This window comes from Ascidiella aspersa, chromosome 3 (genome assembly GCF_963924565.1).
Source record: "Ascidiella aspersa chromosome 3, kaAscAspe10.2, whole genome shotgun sequence".
Taxonomy (NCBI): domain Eukaryota; kingdom Metazoa; phylum Chordata; class Ascidiacea; order Phlebobranchia; family Ascidiidae; genus Ascidiella; species Ascidiella aspersa.
In genome coordinates, this window is record NC_139449.1 from 2,040,792 (window position 1) to 2,061,884 (window position 21,093).

At 35.4% G+C, this 21,093-nt stretch overlaps 2 protein-coding genes and 1 long non-coding RNA gene across 4 annotated transcripts; all 3 read left to right on the plus strand.

Annotated features, from left to right (window-relative positions):
• Window positions 1-2,329: 2,329 nt before the first annotated feature.
• On the plus strand, window positions 2,330-11,041 carry LOC146158060 (uncharacterized). The gene is made up of 9 exons (XM_083385606.1): window positions 2,330-3,129; window positions 3,510-3,593; window positions 4,255-4,365; window positions 5,031-5,211; window positions 6,159-6,285; window positions 7,193-7,338; window positions 7,619-7,768; window positions 8,219-8,363; window positions 8,624-11,041. The coding sequence occupies exons 1-9, from the start codon at window positions 3,009-3,011 to the stop codon at window positions 9,128-9,130; spliced, it is 1,572 nt and encodes a 523-aa protein (XP_083241732.1). The 5' UTR covers window positions 2,330-3,008; the 3' UTR covers window positions 9,131-11,041.
• Window positions 11,042-13,195: 2,154 nt separating this feature from the next.
• Window positions 13,196-20,268, plus strand: LOC146158061 (uncharacterized). 2 transcript variants are annotated; one of them, XR_014494725.1, is made up of 4 exons: window positions 13,196-13,415; window positions 13,944-13,975; window positions 14,134-14,240; window positions 20,194-20,268. It is a non-coding gene; the product is annotated as an uncharacterized LOC146158061 (long non-coding RNA). The 2 variants fall into 2 exon arrangements; XR_014494724.1 differs by lacking the exon at window positions 20,194-20,268 and adding an exon at window positions 15,459-15,548.
• Window positions 18,332-19,952, plus strand: LOC146158062 (uncharacterized). The gene is made up of 3 exons (XM_083385867.1): window positions 18,332-18,774; window positions 19,484-19,515; window positions 19,838-19,952. The coding sequence occupies exons 1-3, from the start codon at window positions 18,425-18,427 to the stop codon at window positions 19,933-19,935; spliced, it is 480 nt and encodes a 159-aa protein (XP_083241993.1). The 5' UTR covers window positions 18,332-18,424; the 3' UTR covers window positions 19,936-19,952.
• Window positions 20,269-21,093: the final 825 nt, after the last annotated feature.

Genomic DNA, 21,093 nt, shown 5'->3' on the forward strand with positions numbered 1-21,093 from the left:
GAAATGATTTTATGTTTTATCTGTTTTAATAAATAAACAGTCTTAAGATCTTTGGATACGAAGACAAGAATCTTTCTTTTACATTTTATTGTCCGCGGGAGATCCTTACTTTCTAAACCGTTTCAGCTTGGACTGGGCTTGTTATTTTTTTTAAATGTTCGACAGGGACTTAAGTCATTTCCATTTGGTTCACAAAACCGCCATGATATTATAACAGAAAACCCTTCCGTTGTTGTTCTGCTGAGTAAGGTTACGCCCAGCTTAGAAACCTGACACGAGAGAGGTCACGTGATCGCGGGTATAAAAAGCCGGCCTTTTTTTCTTTTTTTGAGGAACGAGAGAGATTGCAACTGTCCAAGTATAATGTTTTGATGATTTTTGACTAGTTTTTCAAGCTGACTGGGTTTAGCGTTATTTCTTAGGTAGGTTTGGAAAAAGAATTTGTGCAGGCAAGTGTATACTTGATATCTTTACTGTCAAGTTATACTGCGGTCATTTGATTGTTGTTTTATAAAAAATGCAGACGAAAGTGTGCTGGTAGAATCTTACCACTTTCTTAGTTATAGTAACGAAAGAAGGACAAAGTTGAAATAGCAAACTAGGACAATAAAACAAAGTACTAAACCATTGTAGGGCGACTGAACTTATTTGGTATAGTTACGGCTTTGCGGCGTTAAATAATAACAGTTGGTATAAGTTTTAAATTTCCAACCATCTCTCTGTGCCTTTTCTATGACCAAAAAGTAGGGTATTGACATGTCGCCTGAAAGAAAAAGTAAGTCAAAATGCTTTTAATTTGTAAAAACCCTTGATCGCTGGATAAGGTAATAAGCTACTATTGGAAATAGGAAAAAGTTTCAGCCGGCAGCACTTTATGGTTGATTTTTACAGTCGGACTTTCTAAGCTGCTAGCTCGCACTATCCCAAATAAATTAGTTCTAATCTACCTAAGAGATTTACCAAAGGTTATTTTTGAAGGCGTGACTTCTTTGAAATAAGCGGTATGCGTTTAATAGCATTTTGTGGCATGAGATCGTACTTTTTTTCTTCAAATTACTTACGTTGGTGCTGCTACTAGTCCTGATTGTAAGCACCTTGTTATTGTAATTGCTGCGAGAGTTGTAGTTGTGTAGGAGTTTGCATTGATACAGGACCACGTAACGTGTAGTTATGACTGTGCAATTCTAGCCTATTGTGTTCAGCTGAGCTATGTGCGTAATATCCGGACTTCAACCATTCAGTAGTGCAAAGCAACAGTTCACGTAGGTTATAGCGCGTCAGGCATGCTTTAGACTGCGTCAATTTCACAACTCTGCACGAAAGGCGTAATTCAGGGCTAATTATAACAAGTGAATGGCGTTTTTGACTGGATAAGTGTATGGTTACGGTACTTTGCAGGCACAATTCGATATGCATTTCACCATTCGACCCAAAGTCATTATACCACTTTGTAATCAATATGGAATAGGCCCCTATGTAGTTAAGAATATCAAGACCATACAGAAGTAGGTATCATTTTTAATTTTAAACTCTTTATTCATTTTTAACATCGTTCAACATGCTACTTACTTCTGAATTGGCTTTGATAGTTTTACTACGTCTTACTACAACTTTAAACCATTGTGCTCCATAGCATGGAATAGGTTTTAGAATCGAAATACGTGACAAATACTCAAAACGCGTCTCTTACCTTTTAAAAATTGAAATGATAAATAAACATCGCGTCCTACTAAATTTGTGCTAACTGTTGTGCACCAATCCATACGTAAGTGTTTTTTGCAAATGTTATCCTACAGATGTATCGCAATTGGATTTGCTTGAAATGAGCACTCAAGGTCACAACATAAATTCAACATCAACTTAAAAATCATCAAAGTTTTAATAAATGAAGTACGCGGGATCTTACACCTAACTGTAAGAAAATAACATGGTGCCAAACCAATAATTGTGAAAATTTTATAGCCGAATTGATCAAAACTTTTAATTTAAGATGCCTAAGGCTCTTGACAACCTTCCACCTCCTTTCTCTAGACTGGTTATGCCCTTAGTTCCCAGTGAAGCGAAACGTTAACAATGGGTAGCACAGGTCAGCTATTAGCTGCTAAATAACGTTGGAGAACTACAAAATAGTAAATATATAAAAGGGCGTATCCTAAACAATTTGCAGCAGGTTATTGCTTGTCGATCTCTGTTCCACTGACGCGTATATTACCAATAAACTCGTGTTTTTAAACTTTAGGTTATTGTTCACAGTAGTACCGTAAATGTACTTTTGCCGCTGCTGAATCAGCAACAGCCAGTGAAGTTGACAGTCGTGCTATCTTACTATTAAAGAATCATCGTAATTCTATGAATGTGTAAGTAAGGCGAATGGTTGTTGCCGCCTACTGTTGGCTTGTTTAGATAATTTTATAACAGATTATTTCAATAACCGAAAAGAAATATAGATAACTGTTTTGGCTTGTCTGGTAAACCTAGCGGTTGCTCCCCGATAGAGTAAAGACAGAGTTTATAAGCGGACACAAAAACAGGGCAATTAATACAATACAATGGAGATTTGGTTCGGCAAATACAGTTACCGCTAGTTAGCGATAAAGATAAACTTAATACGAAAATTAAAAAAGCAGATTGTTGAGATGGAAGACGATACATTTATTTCACTCTTGTGAGCATCATCAGCATCTTATCCAAATAGAATAAAAATGATATGCAACAAGAATCGTTTGTTTTTCACCATTCGGATTCAGGCGGGTTTTTTTATTCGAAAAATAATTCTGACGGGGATGTGCCCATATTCACTACGGAAGCATATGTTTAGATCGTGGTTTTACGTCTATGTTACCGCAATTCTATAAAACTAGCTGTTAAGATAAAGTAGGACAAAGTGTTTTTATCCCGAGGCACGCAGGCTCCTTGAATAGCGACAATTTCAATATGAGTGTGTTTCTGTAAGTCTTTAAACCCACCAAGGGAAGGCTTTTGTTAAAAATTTTGCAAAAAAACGCAATATGTCATCTGGACATACGGAGGATGCTAATGGAAATGGCAAATTAAGTGAGCCAAAGAATTCAACATTAGGCCTATCTACGTTGCCCGAAACCAATGGGAAACGTCAAGAAACAAAAAAGTGTAAGTATATGTTATGCCAATTCACAGGAACGTACGAAATAGTACGATTATCAAAGCCCATAAAGAATTAGGTAGCGTTTTAAACGTTTCAAATAATTTTTAAGATAATGGCTGGAGGTTGTATAGTGATATGTAGAATGAATATTAAAGCCCATAAAGAAGTAGGGAACATTTTTAAAAAGTTTGATTTATTTATAATGTTCAAAAAATGCTATGGTACCTACTTCTGTATGGGCTTAGATAATCTTAGTACGTTTTGCTGTTTACTGCGTAAATTCCCCTGGCCTACTTACAAGCTTACGTTGTTTATTAATGCCCTCTTTTGAGCAATTACTTTCGCCTTATTTATACGATCCTTCACGACTGTAAAATACTTTTAGGTTGCGGTTGGCGCCAGGATGTAATTGCGTGGATGACGTCGATGCTATTCATTGCTGTTCTTCTAATCGGAGTTTGGGCCTGGGGTAAGTCAAAAATCGCAAAGAGAAACTTATACTTAAGTATTTGCGATTAAAGATTGTAGTCATTTACGAGTGAAAAGGTCCTTCATTTTACATTTTAACTAAAAAACGTATAGACCTTGGTACAAGTAATCAATACCTTGCTGTGTGGGGATATTGTGATTACAAGTGGTGAGGAATTAAACACTCATGCTTTGATACAAGATTCACCAAACTTCGCGTGAAGAGCCGGATAACTGTAAAGATTAACGACTCTGGCCGGATAGAAAGTTTTGTATTATACTTTAATGCAAAAACGTCACATTTTTTATTGTTTCCTGCTCTTTTAATAACTGCCCTTCAAGGACAAACGGTGTTGTATTAACGTCAATCAAGCGCCCGTTGTCGATATACGGAGCTTTCCAGGAGTAAACGACGTTATTTGGAAAATGTGCTTAATACAAAAATGGTACTAAGCCTTTCGATCATAATTATGGGAAATGTTTTGCTGTTATTTCTACTAAATGCCCATTGCTTCATTAAACTAAATCACGTATACCAGGCGATTTCCATGCAATGGCTCCAACATTAACTAACTTTTCTAAATTGTGATATCGGTCGATCTCTAGTTGTTTTTTACCAGCAATCGCCACGTATAGTTACAAGAAATACACGATTATTCCAGGTCATTCTATTGGCTGGTACGCACCGTCCGGTGTCAAGCATAAAGTGGTTAACAGCTCTACAGACCGTTTCCTACCTGAACCGACTTACTGTAATGAGACGTCCAAGCCTGGTAAATTCATTTTGATATAACTTTTTATTGTCGATTGCTTTATTGAAGGTTGTACAGTTCAAAAATCACTTTCAAGGTTGATATATTTTTAGTTTTATGGCAGATACAGCAATGTATTAATGACTTAAATGCACTGAAGGCTCTGTTTTAAATAAAAGTCTTTTGCGCAATGGTCACATTGGTACTCGACCGAGTGTTATCGTTTCAATCAGAACTGTCAAAGGCATTCAGTTATGATTTGTACTCCAATCGTAAAAACTAGTATGTTCACCAAATCGGAATTGAATTGTAATTTAGCTAAAAGCTTTTTGAACCAAAGCAGGTATTATTCTAAAAAAACGATGCTTTTTAACTCAACAAATATGCTTTTGGGACCGTATGATGTAATTGGTCTCGGGTTGGGAAGCCGTAATTTTGCCCATAGTTTTAAGTAGAATGTAAAACATCAGCACCAGGCATCAAAATAAGACATAAACTAACGGGTTCCCTATCTAAAATTGAGTTTTTTGTCAGGACGTTACTTACGGCTTTGAATAGGAAAATTAGCATACATTTATTGCTTCAAAATAATAGTTGAGAAAAAAATTGACAGTCAAGTTTTTCAATTTAGGGGTCACAAACACGTTTTCAACGAGCATCTTCAACTTAAATTGCGTTTTTGTCAGGACGTTACGGCATCGACTGCACGTACCGCTGGTATTACTGGAAGCTGCCTGTGGATGACGTTACACCTCTTACGCGCGCCATCGTGTGGTTGTTCTACTGCTGTCATCAGCTGCTGATCTGGGGACTTATCTACCGCGCACAACTAGTCACCAGTATGAAGGCTCGCGGCGAAAAATACAGGTACAGCACTATTTAGACTTTTTTGTTTAGGAAAACAGGTATAGACACCAGACCAGTGGTTCCCAAACTTTTTTTTTTCACACTTGAAATAGTAACTATATCGCGGCACAGAACAACAATATCAAGAGTAATTTTACAATCGCCCTTATCACACGATAAACTATATATAAATGTGTTAAAATAATTAATTTTCTAATGAACAGTGCGTATTTAATTATAAAATGCTTGCGTGTATGCCTGTAATACGAATACTCTCTTTTCCGAATTACAAAAAGTTTCACGGCACACTTGACAATCTTTTGAGGCACACTAGTGTCACAGTTTGGGAATCACTGCACTAGACAAAATGAGTAACTATAGAGTTATTCGAAACGTTCAAAATGCGACCTACTTCTGTATGGGGACTGATATACCGCGCACAGCTGGTCACCAGTATGAAGGCACGCGGCGAAAAATACAGGTGAATCAGTGGTTTCTAGACTTATTATACGCCCCTTGTGTGCCTATAAAGAAAGTAATAAAAGGACAATGAAGCGGAGAGTTGAGAAACGTATTCAGTATTTGGCCAAGCGAGGCCAGGTTTTCAGTTTAGTTGACTTGGGCAATGGATGACTTAAACTGGGACCGAACGTGTTACTTTTAGCAAATGGTTCGGCTTGTATTTAAGTTATTTTTTAAACGACTTGACTGGGACTTAATTTGTTTTAAATGACATGTTCACAACACTGCCCATTGCCTTCCGTAAGTCGATTTGTCAGAGGTTGGTGTTTGTTTAACGTTTTGTATTTCTAACACGTTTTGCTTCGTCTATGGAGGAGTTTGAAAACAAGCGTACTGCAACGTTATTATCTTGTTTCCGTACAAAGTCAGCAACTGAAACGCACATGAACGCAATGTGTATTCTGTGACCAAGCCCTTGAAGTCGTACTCGTTTTATCTTGTTTCAGCACGGACTTGCGTTGGTTCAACTGGTCGATGCTCGCAGTAAACGGGTTGTTTCATATTCTGCACTTGGTGCAAACGCATTGGACTTACGACGGTCTGGCGCAAGACTTGTCCATGATTTCATCACAGGTAAAAAAAGAAAACTATTCCATCTTTTAAGTTATTAACTGATTGGGTCTGTAATGTTTGTGACTATCACTTTCAATTTCAACGCTGTTAGTTGTTTCATTGCAATGACGCTTAACCAGGGATTGCCAATGATTTCATCACAGGAAAATTTTGTTTCATCTTTTAAATTAATCACTAATAGGACTCCATGATCCTCACGAAAAAAACAAACCAAGTACTCCAAAGGGGTCCACTAACCCCAGTTTAAGACTCCTGGTCTAGCCCGACATTTTACGACGGAATGGTGCAAGAAATGTCCATGATTTCATCACAGGTAAAAAATCATGTCCCGGTTCTAAAATGCGAAGTATTTTGTCACAAGTTGTTTCCTTTGGTGCATTTTAGCCTTTTTAGTGAAACGTACCAAAAATCTGGCCCGCCAGTTTATATTATTTGGCCATCGATGTATGTTTTAATGATCCCAATTATTTACCTTGCAAGGGTCAAGGTGATTTCCAATATCACATATTCAGTGCTACGTTGTATAAATAATGCCTGACGTGAATTGCTAGCCTTGCTCAAGTATTGAGCTGTTACTGATCAGGAATTAAGGTCGACATTTATCTTGCAAGGGTCAACAAGGCGATTTCCAATATCACATATTCAGAGCTCTAGAGCAAAATATATTCAAACATAAGCAAAAAATACATAAGCAAAATAAATTCAAACATTTAGTTGGCATCTGAATTTTAATCTCTCTTATTTGATCGATCAAACCAAAAAGTGACTGACCATGCACTATTACGCAAAATACAAAGTTTGACCAATACTTGCTACTATATTCAAGTTATTATGTAATTTATTGTCAACGCGATATTTCTTAATACACATTTGGTTAGCAGCTGATTTTCAAACCCTTTGCTTTCAGTGTTCTGTGATAATGATGATCGCCTTTATAATGCTGATGGAATACAGGGACCGAGGCTTGGCTTTCATGTGGCCCAACCCGAGGTCGAAAGATCGTGTGGCAAAATATCTACGCCTCAACATGGCCCCGGTGAACCTAGTTAGAAAGTAAGTATGGTTGTTTTTTTGTGTGTGGTTTGGTCTTTACTTGGGACTGGTAAATTTTGCAAATAGTTACATATGGTATAATTATGTGTATGTGTTTCACTTAAGAAAACCCCTGTTAACCTAGTGGGAAGTAAAAGATGCTCTACAAAATGTTTAGAGGTCTATACATGTGCCCAGAAGTACAAATAAAGCATCATTTCTTTAAAAACTCAAAAATAATGGTTAAAATGCATGAAAACGACATGTCATATCTTAACCAAATGCATACTATTTGCTTTAGGTACCACGGTTTTGCGTTTTCTTGGGCGGTCATCTACACTTTCTGGTACCACCCGATGGAAAACACGGTCGGACACATTCTCGGGTTCATGCACACAGCAATGGTGATGCTGCAAGGATCGCTGGCTTTCACCGACATCCATTTGAACAGGTCGGTGTACTGTAAAGGGTGTTTAAAAATGACTTCAGAGCGTTAAAAAATAACCTTAGGGTGTAAAAATAACTGCAGGGCGTTTAAAATTAACTTAAAAAATAACTTATGGGCGCTTAAATGATTTTAGGTCGTTTAAAAATAACTTAAGGGTGTTTAAAAATGACTTGAGTGCGTTTAAAGATAATTTAAGGGCGTTTAAAAATTACTTGAAGGCGTTTAAACATATTTTTCACCGTGTCGCACGGTGGCGCACGAGTGTTTTGCGTGTGACGTATCATTAGATGTATTTTATATAGGATGACGGTTTTGTGAATAATAATTAGCCGAAGCGCTGGACAAACAAATAAATACGAGAGGAATTTAGTTTTAGTATATATTATGCCTGGTAGCAACAGTATTTTGGACATTTTTACTTGTTCACCACTCAGTTTCGTCGCACTTGAACAGGTACTGGCGCCTGCTGAATGAATGCTGGGTTCTGGTCCATGCTACGGTGGTTGCCGTACAAACTGGTGACCACGAGGTAGCGGGAGGGAGTGTGCTCTGGCCCATCTCCACGTTGGGATTCGGGCTCATATTTGCCCTAACCCAGGTACAAATTTATTTTTGTGTTATTTTATTTATATTTATATATATATAGGTACACTTATACACGGATGGATAGTAATGTGTTTATGAATGAGTTGTTGCCCTAACTTAGGTAAAATTGACTTCACTTAAGCCTTTTGACCGAAAGGGACTTAATTTGACTTATTGGTATCATTGAGTACCGAACGTCGTAATTTCGCCAAACATTTTCACATGAAGAATTTGGTCTTAAATAGTAACTTAACAGTTTTGCGCTTCGTTTAGATTTTCAGCATTCCGCTATGGAAAAGGGTATCCCCCTACTTCCGTCCGACCACGCTGGTCATCTACCTGGCCATTGCAGTGGCCCTGGCCGGCACCGTAATAAAGGGCCGGAACCCGGGCCAGACCGGTTTCGGTCGCCTCTACGAGATGTGCTTTGTCCCAGCTCAACTCTACCTCACTGTGCTAGCAGCTTGGCTGTGTATTTACTTGCTGTTGAAATTGGACGCTTGTTTTCCGAACCAAGGCACTTCGCCCACTCAGCAGGCTTTCTCACTTTGTGGAATCGTATTTCTCTACAGCTTGTTCGTCCTAACTTCCTACCTTGTTCGTCACTTGGTCATAAACGGTACTATCCTTTCGGTCATTCTCACAACCTTGTTCTCTATTGGAGTCGGGGTTACCACGTTGCTCTTTAAGCGCGCGCTAGGCCCGTTTCGCAAGGTCACGCCGGCGACTGGCAAGGTCAACGACGACGGTGCGACACCTGGCGGAGAAAACGCAGAGTGAAACACATTTAAAACACTTTTTATGCGTTGATTGCTTTAATCTAAGGGTTTTTAACTAGGGTCCATGGACCCCATGGCGGTACGTTGACTAGTTTTAGGGTGTTCATAAATCCTACTTAAAATCTTAGTGTATAACTTGAAAAAATGAATAAACTTTTAAAAGAAAATGATTCAATTCAAAAATGCTTTGGCCCCTTTCTTTATTTGCATTTACACTTTATTTCAGTTTCACAGTTTTTTACTGAAATCAGCAGGTTTCTCAAGTCTAATTGTTTTGTGACGTCAACTTATGACGTCACCAATTTCATGCCAAGCCCAGTCCAAGAGATTAAAAAAGTGTTTATGGGTCTGCGTTAAAAAAGTTTAAGAACCCCTGCTTTAATCAATAATAACCCGTACAACTTTAGGGTTTATTTCTAATAAGTTTCTGAATTTTGCGTTCATTAAACTCAATTATTCAATAAATTAACGCGTACATGAAACTCAAACAAATATGGAACTCGTGTTTAATAAAAAAAAAAGGTGTAATGACACTCACGTTTTGTTTTCCTTATTATCTTTAGGCTTTAAACGGTTTAGAAATTATTTTTTTTTTACTTTTTTAAGACGTTTTTAAACACAGTTGGAATATAATTTTTTACTCTTGGTTTTTCTGCACTTCATCTTCGTTTTTTTTGAAATTTGTGTTTGTATTTTTATCTTACAAACCCTATTTTTTAAGATATGCAGATCTCTAACTGTTCAAACCGTTTACACAGGGTTTATTTTGCATTTTTTTTTTAACTTACACGATCTCAAGTCATTAAATGCCCTTTTCACATAACAGAGATGTGTAAAGATATCAAAACATTTTTAAAATGCTTTATTAAATTAGTTTTACTGCAGCCTCTTGCCAAATTGTATAAAAATAAAAAGGCTGCAAACATCATCATTATTACCTCTATAACGTTGTGTCGTCTTTATGGCATCTTTATATATATATATTGTTTTATAGATTTTTTAAATAGTGAAACCAACACGAACTACTGTATGCATCGTATTACACTCCTACCTTTTTTATCAAATATTTTCCTTCTCTCTTTCTCAGCAAAGTTCTTTTACAAAATATTTTTACCTCGTTTTAATCCATCCCCTGATTTTTTGTATTTGTTATATGCGACGCAAAGCCGTTTCATTCCTGTTTTGACTTTTGCGTTGGATGTAGCCCATGCAGAAGTAGGTTACATTTTGAACGTTTCGAATATCTCTTTTCTTGATTGGAAACGATCAAAATGCTTCCCACTTCTATTTCGACTTTGATATTCATTCTACGTCAAACTACAACCTCAAGCCTTCATCTTAAGATTTATTCGAAACGTTCAAAATCCTTTCTACTTCTGTATGGGCTTTACTTTTCTTATTATGTCATAATAAACATAAAAAAAAGCCGAATATATTAAGTTTTAAGTACCAGATTATAAACCCTCAAAACTGTCTAAGGCGCAATTAACATCGCTTCGCCGTGAAAAAAAAAACTTGAACGTGAAAAAAAAAACAGTAATTTTTTCGTACGGCCCGCCGGTGGGTCACAACGCAGTGAACGTGAACAGCAAAGCGTTTTAAAATCGATTGTTTACGTTACGTCATGACGTAAATTTGTGACGTCATCATTACAATTTCTTTGCCCCCCAAATAAAAATCCTGGGACCCCCCCGCAGCTGGTCACTGCAGGTTTTTGGGACTTTTCCAAAGACCCGAAAATGTTAGAAGTTAGGGAGATCACAAACGCTTCAATTGGTTTCAAACAGGAAATCGCATTCTTTAAGCAACAATGTTTGGAAATTTCCAGCCAATTGTACGAAACTGGAAACTGGCCTGGATAGAAATGATCAGTTTGTTTTGAAGAGTTTCGATATTACAGTGGGTGGTTAAATAGAAATGTTTTTGTATGCATGAAAGTGAAATAAATCGACGAATACTCGCTTGGGTTGCGAAACAGTGGACTGGTGTTTTTTTACTTGTTTGTTGTGACGATAATTGGGCCTGCCATGATTTTTTTACCAAAAATAGGACAATTTCGCCCTAAAAAATGTAAATAAATGTTGTTTTTTTTACGTTTAAATTTACCTCGTTTTAAATAATTTTACGCATGTTCAGCAATGAATAGCAACAGCAAAAAGACACAAAACAGTCAAATTGAACTGGAAGGTTTACACTTTCAATATTTGGTGTTTCACTTTGATAAACTCAATAAGAAACATTAGTACAAACTATTAAGAAAAATATATTTAGACCTGACCTTTGTCATAAAGTCGTTTGTTTTAATGTTAGGCCTAATGCCCAACTGTCACATCAAACTATAACTGTTTTCAAATTATAAGCCAAGCGAAAAATGCAAAACCAAGGACATTTACATATTGTCAATGTCGAAGGTGTGCTTTTCCTAAACGTTTCAAATGGGATTTCCGAAGAATGAAGATTGACAAAACAATTTTCAATTAATACAGAATGCCTAAACGCCCTAACGAGTTTCGAAGAATACAGTGTAACTAAAAAATTGTAAAGCATGAAAATTGATAAAAGAGTTTCAAAGGACGTATATTTAATAAAGAGATTCAAAGGATACAGAGTGATTAAAGAAAGGTTAAGCATGAATATTTAGGAATAAATTCAAAGGGTGTATATTAATTAAAGAGTTTACAGAGTGATTGTTATAGACGACCAGAGTGAAACCGCCATTATACCCGTTTGAAAATGGACTTTTCCTAATATCCGGACCACGGGAATATCCGGACATCCGGCTTTTGCGCTCTGGTGGTTTTTAATGAATACATATTTCAATAATTTCAAAGCCTATAGATTGCTAAAAGAGTTTCGAAGGATACAGAATGATTACTATAGACGAATCAAGTGAAACCGCCATCCAAAAATCCATTTGCAAATGTGATAATTCCCGGAATCACGAGATCCCTGCTATTGTACGCTGGTGGTTTCCAATAGCAGATTTTTAGCAGCTCTATACAATCATTTTTTAACTAACAATTGAACTGCGTGGCGCTAATAAGTTATTGTTAGAAGCTATATTGAACGATATAGGCTACTGCTTAGTGATAAACGGCTGTATAGTCTAGATTTGGCCGGACTACAGCTTTCAGTTTCTTTCTGTTTCTTCAGTATAACTCAGCAGAGAAACTGCATTGTTATGTGGCTTTTTTATGACGGTGTATGAAATTTGAGATGTTGAGCCTTACGAAGGGTATATAACTGGGCCCAATGGTTTTGTTGTGTCAATTGATAACTTGTATGCAGGAATGGGCTACATTAAAATTTTTAAATTTAATTAAAATCAGCTAACTTTTCAGAATTTATATTGTACATGGGTACACTATTCACGGATCTGTAATGTAGCTTGATAACAAATTGCAAAGCCTAAAACGTCGAGTAGATCAAAATGATATTAATTAAGACATTTCGATACGAGCTTGCATCATATTCAGTTAATGTCAGACGAAGAGGATGCAAGCTCGTATCGAAACGTCTTTATCAAGCTGATGTCGATTTACTCGACCTTTTTGGCTTTGACATTATTATCAACTATATTGTACATTGTGTGTTAAAAACATAGTAAAGGGCATGAAAATATAGACTTATGTTTCTTGATTATAAAAACTATTGCCTGCTCTCTCTCAGAACCGTTAAATTAAACGCAGTACGAACATTAAAGGCAATAAAATTTAGATCACATTTTTCTACCTTTTGAATACCTTTTAGAAACTTTTTAAATGTTACCTGTATGAATCAGTTCCACCTGATTTTCAGATTTAGAATTAGACAAATACGGCTACCGGTATTAACAAAGATTCATGTATCATAGGGAAGATTTCAGAAGTTTCGAATAAGTCGTTATTCATTTTCATCATCTTTAATTTCACTTCAGATAGTGACGTAAAAAAAATGGTACTTATACAATATGAGCTTTGATATCCTTACAAAGGCTAATTCAAACGCCAAATGGAACAGAAAAAAGTTCTCATATTCAAGAAACAAATTATGTTTTCATGCATTTTAGTGTGTTTCACACCTATAATATCTCTAACAGGTCCAATTAGTTAGGTTATAAGAAAATTTCAAAACCACCGAAGAATAGCGCCTAAAACCATGAACAAGCGCAAGCAACTAGTCTTGGCTCTTTGCTTTTTGCTGCTGGTTGGTGCGGAGGGGAACAGTCGTCGTCGTCGTCGTCGTCGGTCGTGGTCGTGGGCGCATCACGTGGTAAAATGGGTCAAAAAGGTTATTCCTTTCATTGGGTGAGTTTCTATAACCGCCACATGTTTTTTCCTAGCTAGAGGTTTTATAGTTGGTGGTAGAATGCATATCGAAGCCCATGCAGGAGTATAGGTAGCATGTTGTGATAGTTTTTTTAGGTAAAATCTTTTTTTTTGTATTAAGCCTTTTAATTTTGTTTTCAAATTATTACATTCAAATTTAGCGAATTTGCGAAAACTGGGAATTAAACGAAATCCTATCTAGAATTAAGCTGAAACACTTTAGGTAGTAAGGGATCTCCCGCAGACAATAAAATGTAAAAGAAAGATTCTTGTTTTTGTATCAGATAAATTTGGCATTTTTATATGTTTGCTTTTCCAACAGCAACTGATGATGCCTATGTATAAGGCGAAATATATACTTCAGTTAAAATTTAGGAAATGATTTTATGTTTTATCTGTTTTTACACAGTTTAAGATTATCTAGAATTACATTTTTTTTTTATAAAATTGCTATGAAATTGCAATAAATGCGAAGTAGCCTAAATGTATCAACGATATGTTTTACAGAGACGAGAACATTGAAGGCCGACAATACCCGGGTAAGAAAACTTATTTTAGCTTTTTCAAATTAAATTCAATCTCAAATTAAATCCTTTTATTTTTACGAATTAGATTAGAATTAGATCCATGTTTTCTTAAATGACGTTAGAATTAAAATTTTAAATCCTTGAAACTAGAGTATAACTAATTTGTACAGAAATGGATTTGCTAGAAGCCAATCCTGGTTTGTTGGATGCGATTCTTGACGAAGAAGCGGACCTTAAACCGGTAGATGGCGCTCAAGATTAAATATTATTTTTTCGGGTAAGTGCTGTTGGTTCAAGAATGTCCGATAATATACATTTTTTTCAAGTTGGCAAAAGTTTACTTTTTGTGAAAAGAAGTTGAATTTGTCGTCAGTAACCTTTAAATATTTTGATGAATTTACATTTAAACGTAGAATCGTAAATCATAAATAAATCTACCACAATAATTTGGTATCGGATCGGCACCGATAACATTCAAGTATCGGACGAGTATCGATACTACCACTTGGCATCGGGTATCGGCTCCGATCCGATATTATCGGACGAGTACCGATACTACCACTTGGCATCGGGTATCGGCTCCGATCCGATATTATCGGACGAGTCCCGATACTACAACTCGGCATCGGGTATCGGCTCCGATCCGATATTATCGGACGAGTACCGATACTACCACTTGGCATCGGGTATCGGCTCCGATCCGATATTATCGGACGAGTATCGATACTACCACTTGGCATCGGGTATCGGCTCCGATCCGATATTATCGGACGAGTATCGATACTACCACTTGGCATCGAGTATCGGCTCCGATCCGATATTATCGGACGAGTACCGATGCTACCAATTGGTATCGGGTATCGGCTCCGATCCGATATTATCAGACATACCTAGTTTCAAATAATGTGATTCATGGGGGTGTGTAGGTCCACGGAAATAAAAATATAACAGTTTTATGCCCATGACCAAAAATAGTGCGGCTAGTAGTCGTGTGGCCCATTTAAATGCAAATCGTGCGCAGTCAATTTATTAAGCTATCTGTCTGCGAGTCTACCAAGAAAACAAGCACGCACTAATTCTGTTACAAGCACGCATTAATTCTGTTACAAGCACGCACTAATTATGTGTTTTTGCTCCTAATGTTCTTGATTCAGAATATGACATTAGCAACTATAACTGTTGTAATTAGCTTCTCAACTGTTACATTTGGGTAAAAACAGTATGTTTACTGTCTTTGCGGCGAAAACGAGTCAATAGCTATTTAAGTATTGTCAACAACATGTAGTTTATTAAAGGTGATATGTTCAGGCACAGGTGCAATGGTACATGTAGATCATGCGATAACGATCAGAAATGCGTTTTCTAAAATAAAGTAGAAACGGTTTCAAAAAGTTGCTGTAAAATCGCCTAAAAACTTTCAATTAAAGCTTGTTTCATTGCTTGCTATATGAATGCAGTTTGCGCTTCGTTAAACCGAGATGTTTTCCTTCAACAGATGACGTCACATATTACGTCACGTCCGACATATACCGGAAGAAGAATCTTCACATTCAAAATGGCGTAAATAAAATAAAAAATGAAACGACTGTTTGTGCTTTTTGGAATCAAAATATAATTTTGGGCAAATCTGTTGTTGTCATTAGAAAATATTAAATAAATAATTGTCATAAGAAAATATTAGATTGTTAATTGTCATGAGAAAATATTAAATAAATAATTGTTATAAGAAAATATTAGATTATTAATTGTCATAAGAAAATATTAAATAAATAATTGTCATAAGAAAATATTAAATAAATAATTGTCATAAGAAAATATTAAATAAATAATTATCATAAGAAAATATTAAATAAATAATTGTCATAAGAAAATATTAAATAAATAATTGTCATAAGAAAATATTAAATAAATAATTGTTATAAGAAAATTTTAGATTATTAATTGTCATAAGAAAATATTAGATTATTAATTGTCATAAGAAAATATTAAATAAATAATTGTCATAAGAAAATATTAAATAAATAATTGTCATAAGAAAATATTAAATAAATAATTGTCATAAGAAAATATTAGATAATTAATTGTCATAAAAAAAAAAAAAAATAATAATTGTCTTAAGAAAATATTAGATAATTAATTGTCATAAAAAAAATTAAATAAATGATTGTCATATGACGCACTTGTGCGGATGAAAAACTTGTAATGCGGGTGACTAACGTCGTGCGGATTAATGTGCGGATGAAAATAGTGCATTATTATTTATTATTATGTGTAATACAGTAATCAAATAAGCTGGTGTGCCCACTTTTTTGTTACAGGTACAGTAATATAGTCTCGTATAGTGGTTCATTGCAGCTTAAGCCATCTTTTATATCGGTCAAGACTAGGCTCACGGTTTTATTACACAAACCTTTCATTGTATTCACAAATAAAAATAAAGGATGCAAACTTGCTGTGCTTGTTTCGTGCGGATAGAAATTTTCCGAAATAAAAAAGTGCGGATAGAGATTTCAAAAGTTTGAAAAGCACTGACCTAAACAAAAGGACAATTTCGATTTAGCAAACGTTACAGCAAAATGACAAAAAAAAGGTATTTTTGCAAAGTCAATTCCCAGTCCAAGTATTAGTGAAAGCAACGTCAAGTCAAAACACCGATATAAAAATAAAACAGTAAACCATTAAAATTGATAAACTTTCCGATTATGTAAGAACTGAACTGGAAAATTTACAAAAAATACATATGACAAAGAAAGCATGACAATTGACAAAAGAGTTTCAAAGGATGCAGATTTATTCAATAATTTAAAAGCATAAAAATGGATAAAAGAGTTTTAAAGGAAGCAGATTTATTAAATAATTTAAAAGGATGCTTATTGTTTAAAGGATTTTAAAAGGTGTATATTAATTAAGAGTTTACAGAGTGATTATATGAACGACTCGAGTGAAACCGCCATTATACCCGTTTGAAAACGTGCTTTTCCTAATATCCGGACCACGAGATCCCCGATATTGAAATCTGGCGGTTTTCAATGAAGATATATTTCAATAATTTCGAATCATTCAGTTTGCTAAAAGAGTTTCGAAGCATGCAAATTGATTAAAGAATAGTAAAGCATGACAATGGACAAAAGACTTTCAAAGGATGTAGATTTAAAAGCATGACAATGGATAAAAGACTTTCAAAGGAAGCAGATTTATAAAAGAGTTTCGAAGGATACAAATAAGTAAAGAGTTTCGAAAATTTTAGATTTATTAAAGAGTTTCGAAGCATGCAAATTGATTAAAGAATAGTAAAGCATGACAATTGACTAAAGAGTTTCAAAGGATGCAGATTTATAAAAGAGTTTCGAAGGATACAAATAAGTAAAGAGTTTCGAAAATTTCAGATTTATTAAAGAGTTTCGAAGGATACTAATAGATTAAAGAATTGTAAAGCATGAAAATAAATTTCAAAGGATGCAGATTAACTAAAGAGTTAACAGAGTGAATATAGTGAAAACGCTATTATACCCAAAACACGCTCAATCCATTTGCAAATGTGCTAATTCCCGGAACCACGAAATCCCTGCTATTGTGCGCTGATGGCTTCCAATATCATATTTTTAGCAGCTTTATACAATAATTTTCTATCTAACAATTGCACTGCGTGGCGCGACTAAGTTATTGTTAGAAGCAAACTATATCGAGCGATATAGGCTACTGCTTAGTGATGAACAACAGCTCTATTGTCTTCATTTGGCCGGACTACGGCTTTCAGTTTCTTTCTGCTTTCCTGCTGTTGCTCAGCAGAGAAACTGTATTGTTATGTGGCTTTTTTGAAGGAGTTTGTTTAAGATACTGAGCCTTCTGAAGGGTATATAACTGGCTCAATCGGTTACTTGTTGGCAGGACAGCAGAGGTAGGGATTTTTTTGGGGGGCCTGGGGCATTTAGGAGATTCAATTGTTTGCTCGAAATAACGACATTTATAAACGAATTTGTGAGCAAATATTCAACTGAAAGCCAATACAATCGCAATTTAAAGCGATCAACAAAAATCATATAATATAGGCAACATTTTAAAAGTTTCGAATAACTCTATTAATTTCGATCTTCAGATGTTAAAAATGAAATAAGAGTTATTCAAAACGTAAAAAAGTGGTACTTATACTATATGGATTTTAATATTCTTACTACGCCTAATTTAAAATTTCGCCATTCTGCTTTGAATGGGACAGAAAGTATTTCTCATAATCAAGAAACAGTAGGTTTCGTGCAATTTAAAGTGTCTTAGACCCATAATATTCCTAATCGATCCAATTAGTTACGCTAAAATCACACCTTAAACTCTCAAAAGAAACAATTTATGTTTTCATGTATTTTAGTGTGTTCCAGGCCTATCATATTCCTAATAAATCCCATTTGTTAGGTTAAAAGCACATCTTGAAATCTCAAAACCACCAAAAAAGAGCGCCTAAAAGCCATGAACAAGCGCAAGCAACTAGCCTTGGCCTTTGGCTTTTTGCTGCTGATTGAAGCAGATGGGTTCCTTCGCCGTTTTCGTAGCTTCAGTCGTTTTCGTAGGTACAGTCGTCGACGAAGCTCCAGTCGTCGACGAAGTTACAGTCGTCTTCGTACCTACAGTCGTCTTCGTACCTACAGTCGTCGACGAAGCTACAGTGGTCATAGTAGCTACAGTGGTCCTAGTAGCTACAGTGGTCATAGTAGCTACAGTGGTCCAAGTAGCTACAGTCGTCCAAGTAGTTGCAGTCATACTAGTTCCAGTCGGCGTGGCTGGAGTTCCGCGGTCAGATGGGCAAGAAATTTCTTGGGGTAAGTTTTTATAACCGACTTAGGTTATTTTGCACCATAATGGCTAAAGCTTGTACAGTATAGTAGGACGTAGATAAATATTAAAGGCCGTGCAGGGGTAGATAGCATTTTGAGAACGTTTCGAATAAATCTTAATATAATTGGGTTTGTTGTTAGACCTATTAGGAAAATCAAAGGCCATATAGAAGTGGGTAACAACACTTGATATTGAAGAAACCCTTAATATAGAACTCTGAGGTTCCCAGCCATTTATGTCTTACTTAATGTCTTTCAGTTACTTCTTCCTAACATTCAACCTAAAGAGTTGTGACCTAAAATAATTGCATTAAATGAAATGCACTTAATTGACGATAAAAACGTAAACTTCGAAGGCTATTTTTTGCTATTTACGGCTTAAAGATGGAATCCTATATAATTTTCAAAACTGTTTACAGGTCAAGAACCACTAATTTGAATTAATATTAAAGCTTCACTTTTTTGCCAAATTAGAATAAAATTCGACTGCCGAATTAAAAAAAACGGTAGGAGTTAAGCAAAAATGCGAATTAGAAAATACCTAAATCCATAATACACCTACATTTTAGGTAAAATCGTAAATTTTTTATTTAAATTCGGATTCGCGAAAACCAAAAATTAAACTAAATTCGAGCTAGAATTACATATTTAAAACAATATTATAAAATTAATATATGTAATATATGTTTTACAGAGACGAGAACATTGAAAACCGACAATACCCGGGTAAGAAAACTTATTTTAGCTTTTTTAAATTAAATTCAATCTCAAATTAAATCCTTTTATTTTTACAAATTAGATTAGAATTAGATCCATGTTTTCTTAAATGACGTTAGAATTAAAATAACTGAATCATTGAAAACTAAAATATTAAACAGAACTTATACATTTCATCATTTAACAATCAATTTAGTTACAATCGCAATATACTTTTATAAGAATATGGCAAATATTGCGGTGTCAATTTCTACACATTTTAGCATTGCCTTTGCTCGTCCGACCAAATTGATTTACTTCTCAATCACATTAAGTTTTGTTAATTGCACAGAAATGGATTTTCTAGAAGCTAACCCTGATTTGTTGGATGCGATTCTTGATGAAGAAACAAACTTGGACCTTGACCCGGTAGAGGTCGCCCAAGAGTAAATATTATTTTCTCGGATAAGTGCTGTTCGTGATACGTAACCAACTGACTCCAACAGTAGGTTTAAACAAAAATATAATTGATTTAATTAAAACGCTCAACGATATAAACGTTCAGACATGCGTTTTCTAAAATAAAAAAAAACGGTTACAAAAAGTTGCTGTAAAATCGCCTAAAAACTTTCAATCAATGCTTGTTTCATTGCTTGCTATATTTTTGTGATTTACACTTCGTTAAACTGAGATGTTTTCCTTCAACAGATGACGTCACATATTACGTCACGTCCGACATATACCGGAAGAAGAAGCTTCACATTCAAAATGGCGTAAATAAAATAAAACAAGAAACGACTGTTTGTGATTTTTGGAATCAAAATAGCAGCTTGGGCAAATCTTTAATCATTGTCATAATTGGAAGAAAGGCTTTTCGATTCAGTTGACGGTGATTTTTTAGGTCTAGGTTTTAGGTCTAGGTGTAAAGCAAATATACAAGGCTGCCGTTCAGAAAACGACATAGTTAAATCCATGATGTAGTGGTGTTTTCCAAACCCTGGCAGTTTAACTCTGTATTTCCGAAAACTTGAAGCCAGTGGTTCTCAAACTTTAAAAAAAAAATTACGCAACGGTGCCTTAGAAATGTTTTAATTTCTCACGGTCCCTTAAAGCGTGCAATAACGTGAATGAACAACTAATGATAATAATCAGCTTCGTTTGGAAACGTAAATTGCCTGAAAACTTTTTTATTGCACAAATTATTTTCTTCTTTAGGAGAGTCGTGTTGATTTATTTGTTAGGTGCTTCGCGGTCCCAGAAAATTGTCTCGCGGACCCCAAAAGAACCGCGGACCCCAGTTTGAGAACCACTGCTTTAAGCGGAGGCTCAAATACTTAGCGTAATGCAGAGCAGGAAAGCTTTGGCGCGCCGAACTTTTTGTAAGCGAACAAAACATGCGACTAATAGCACAAGAAATGTTACCCAGAACCCGAGTTGGATCGATTGAAATTGATGTAATTAATTAAAGTTTTTATTGTAATTGTAATTGTAATGTAATTGAGGTTTTTTTTTTCTTTGTAATTCTAATTGTAATTTGATAAAATTTTGGCTCAATACATAGATATTGAGCAAACTGAGGTTTTAATGCCGAAAATTGTAATTGATGTA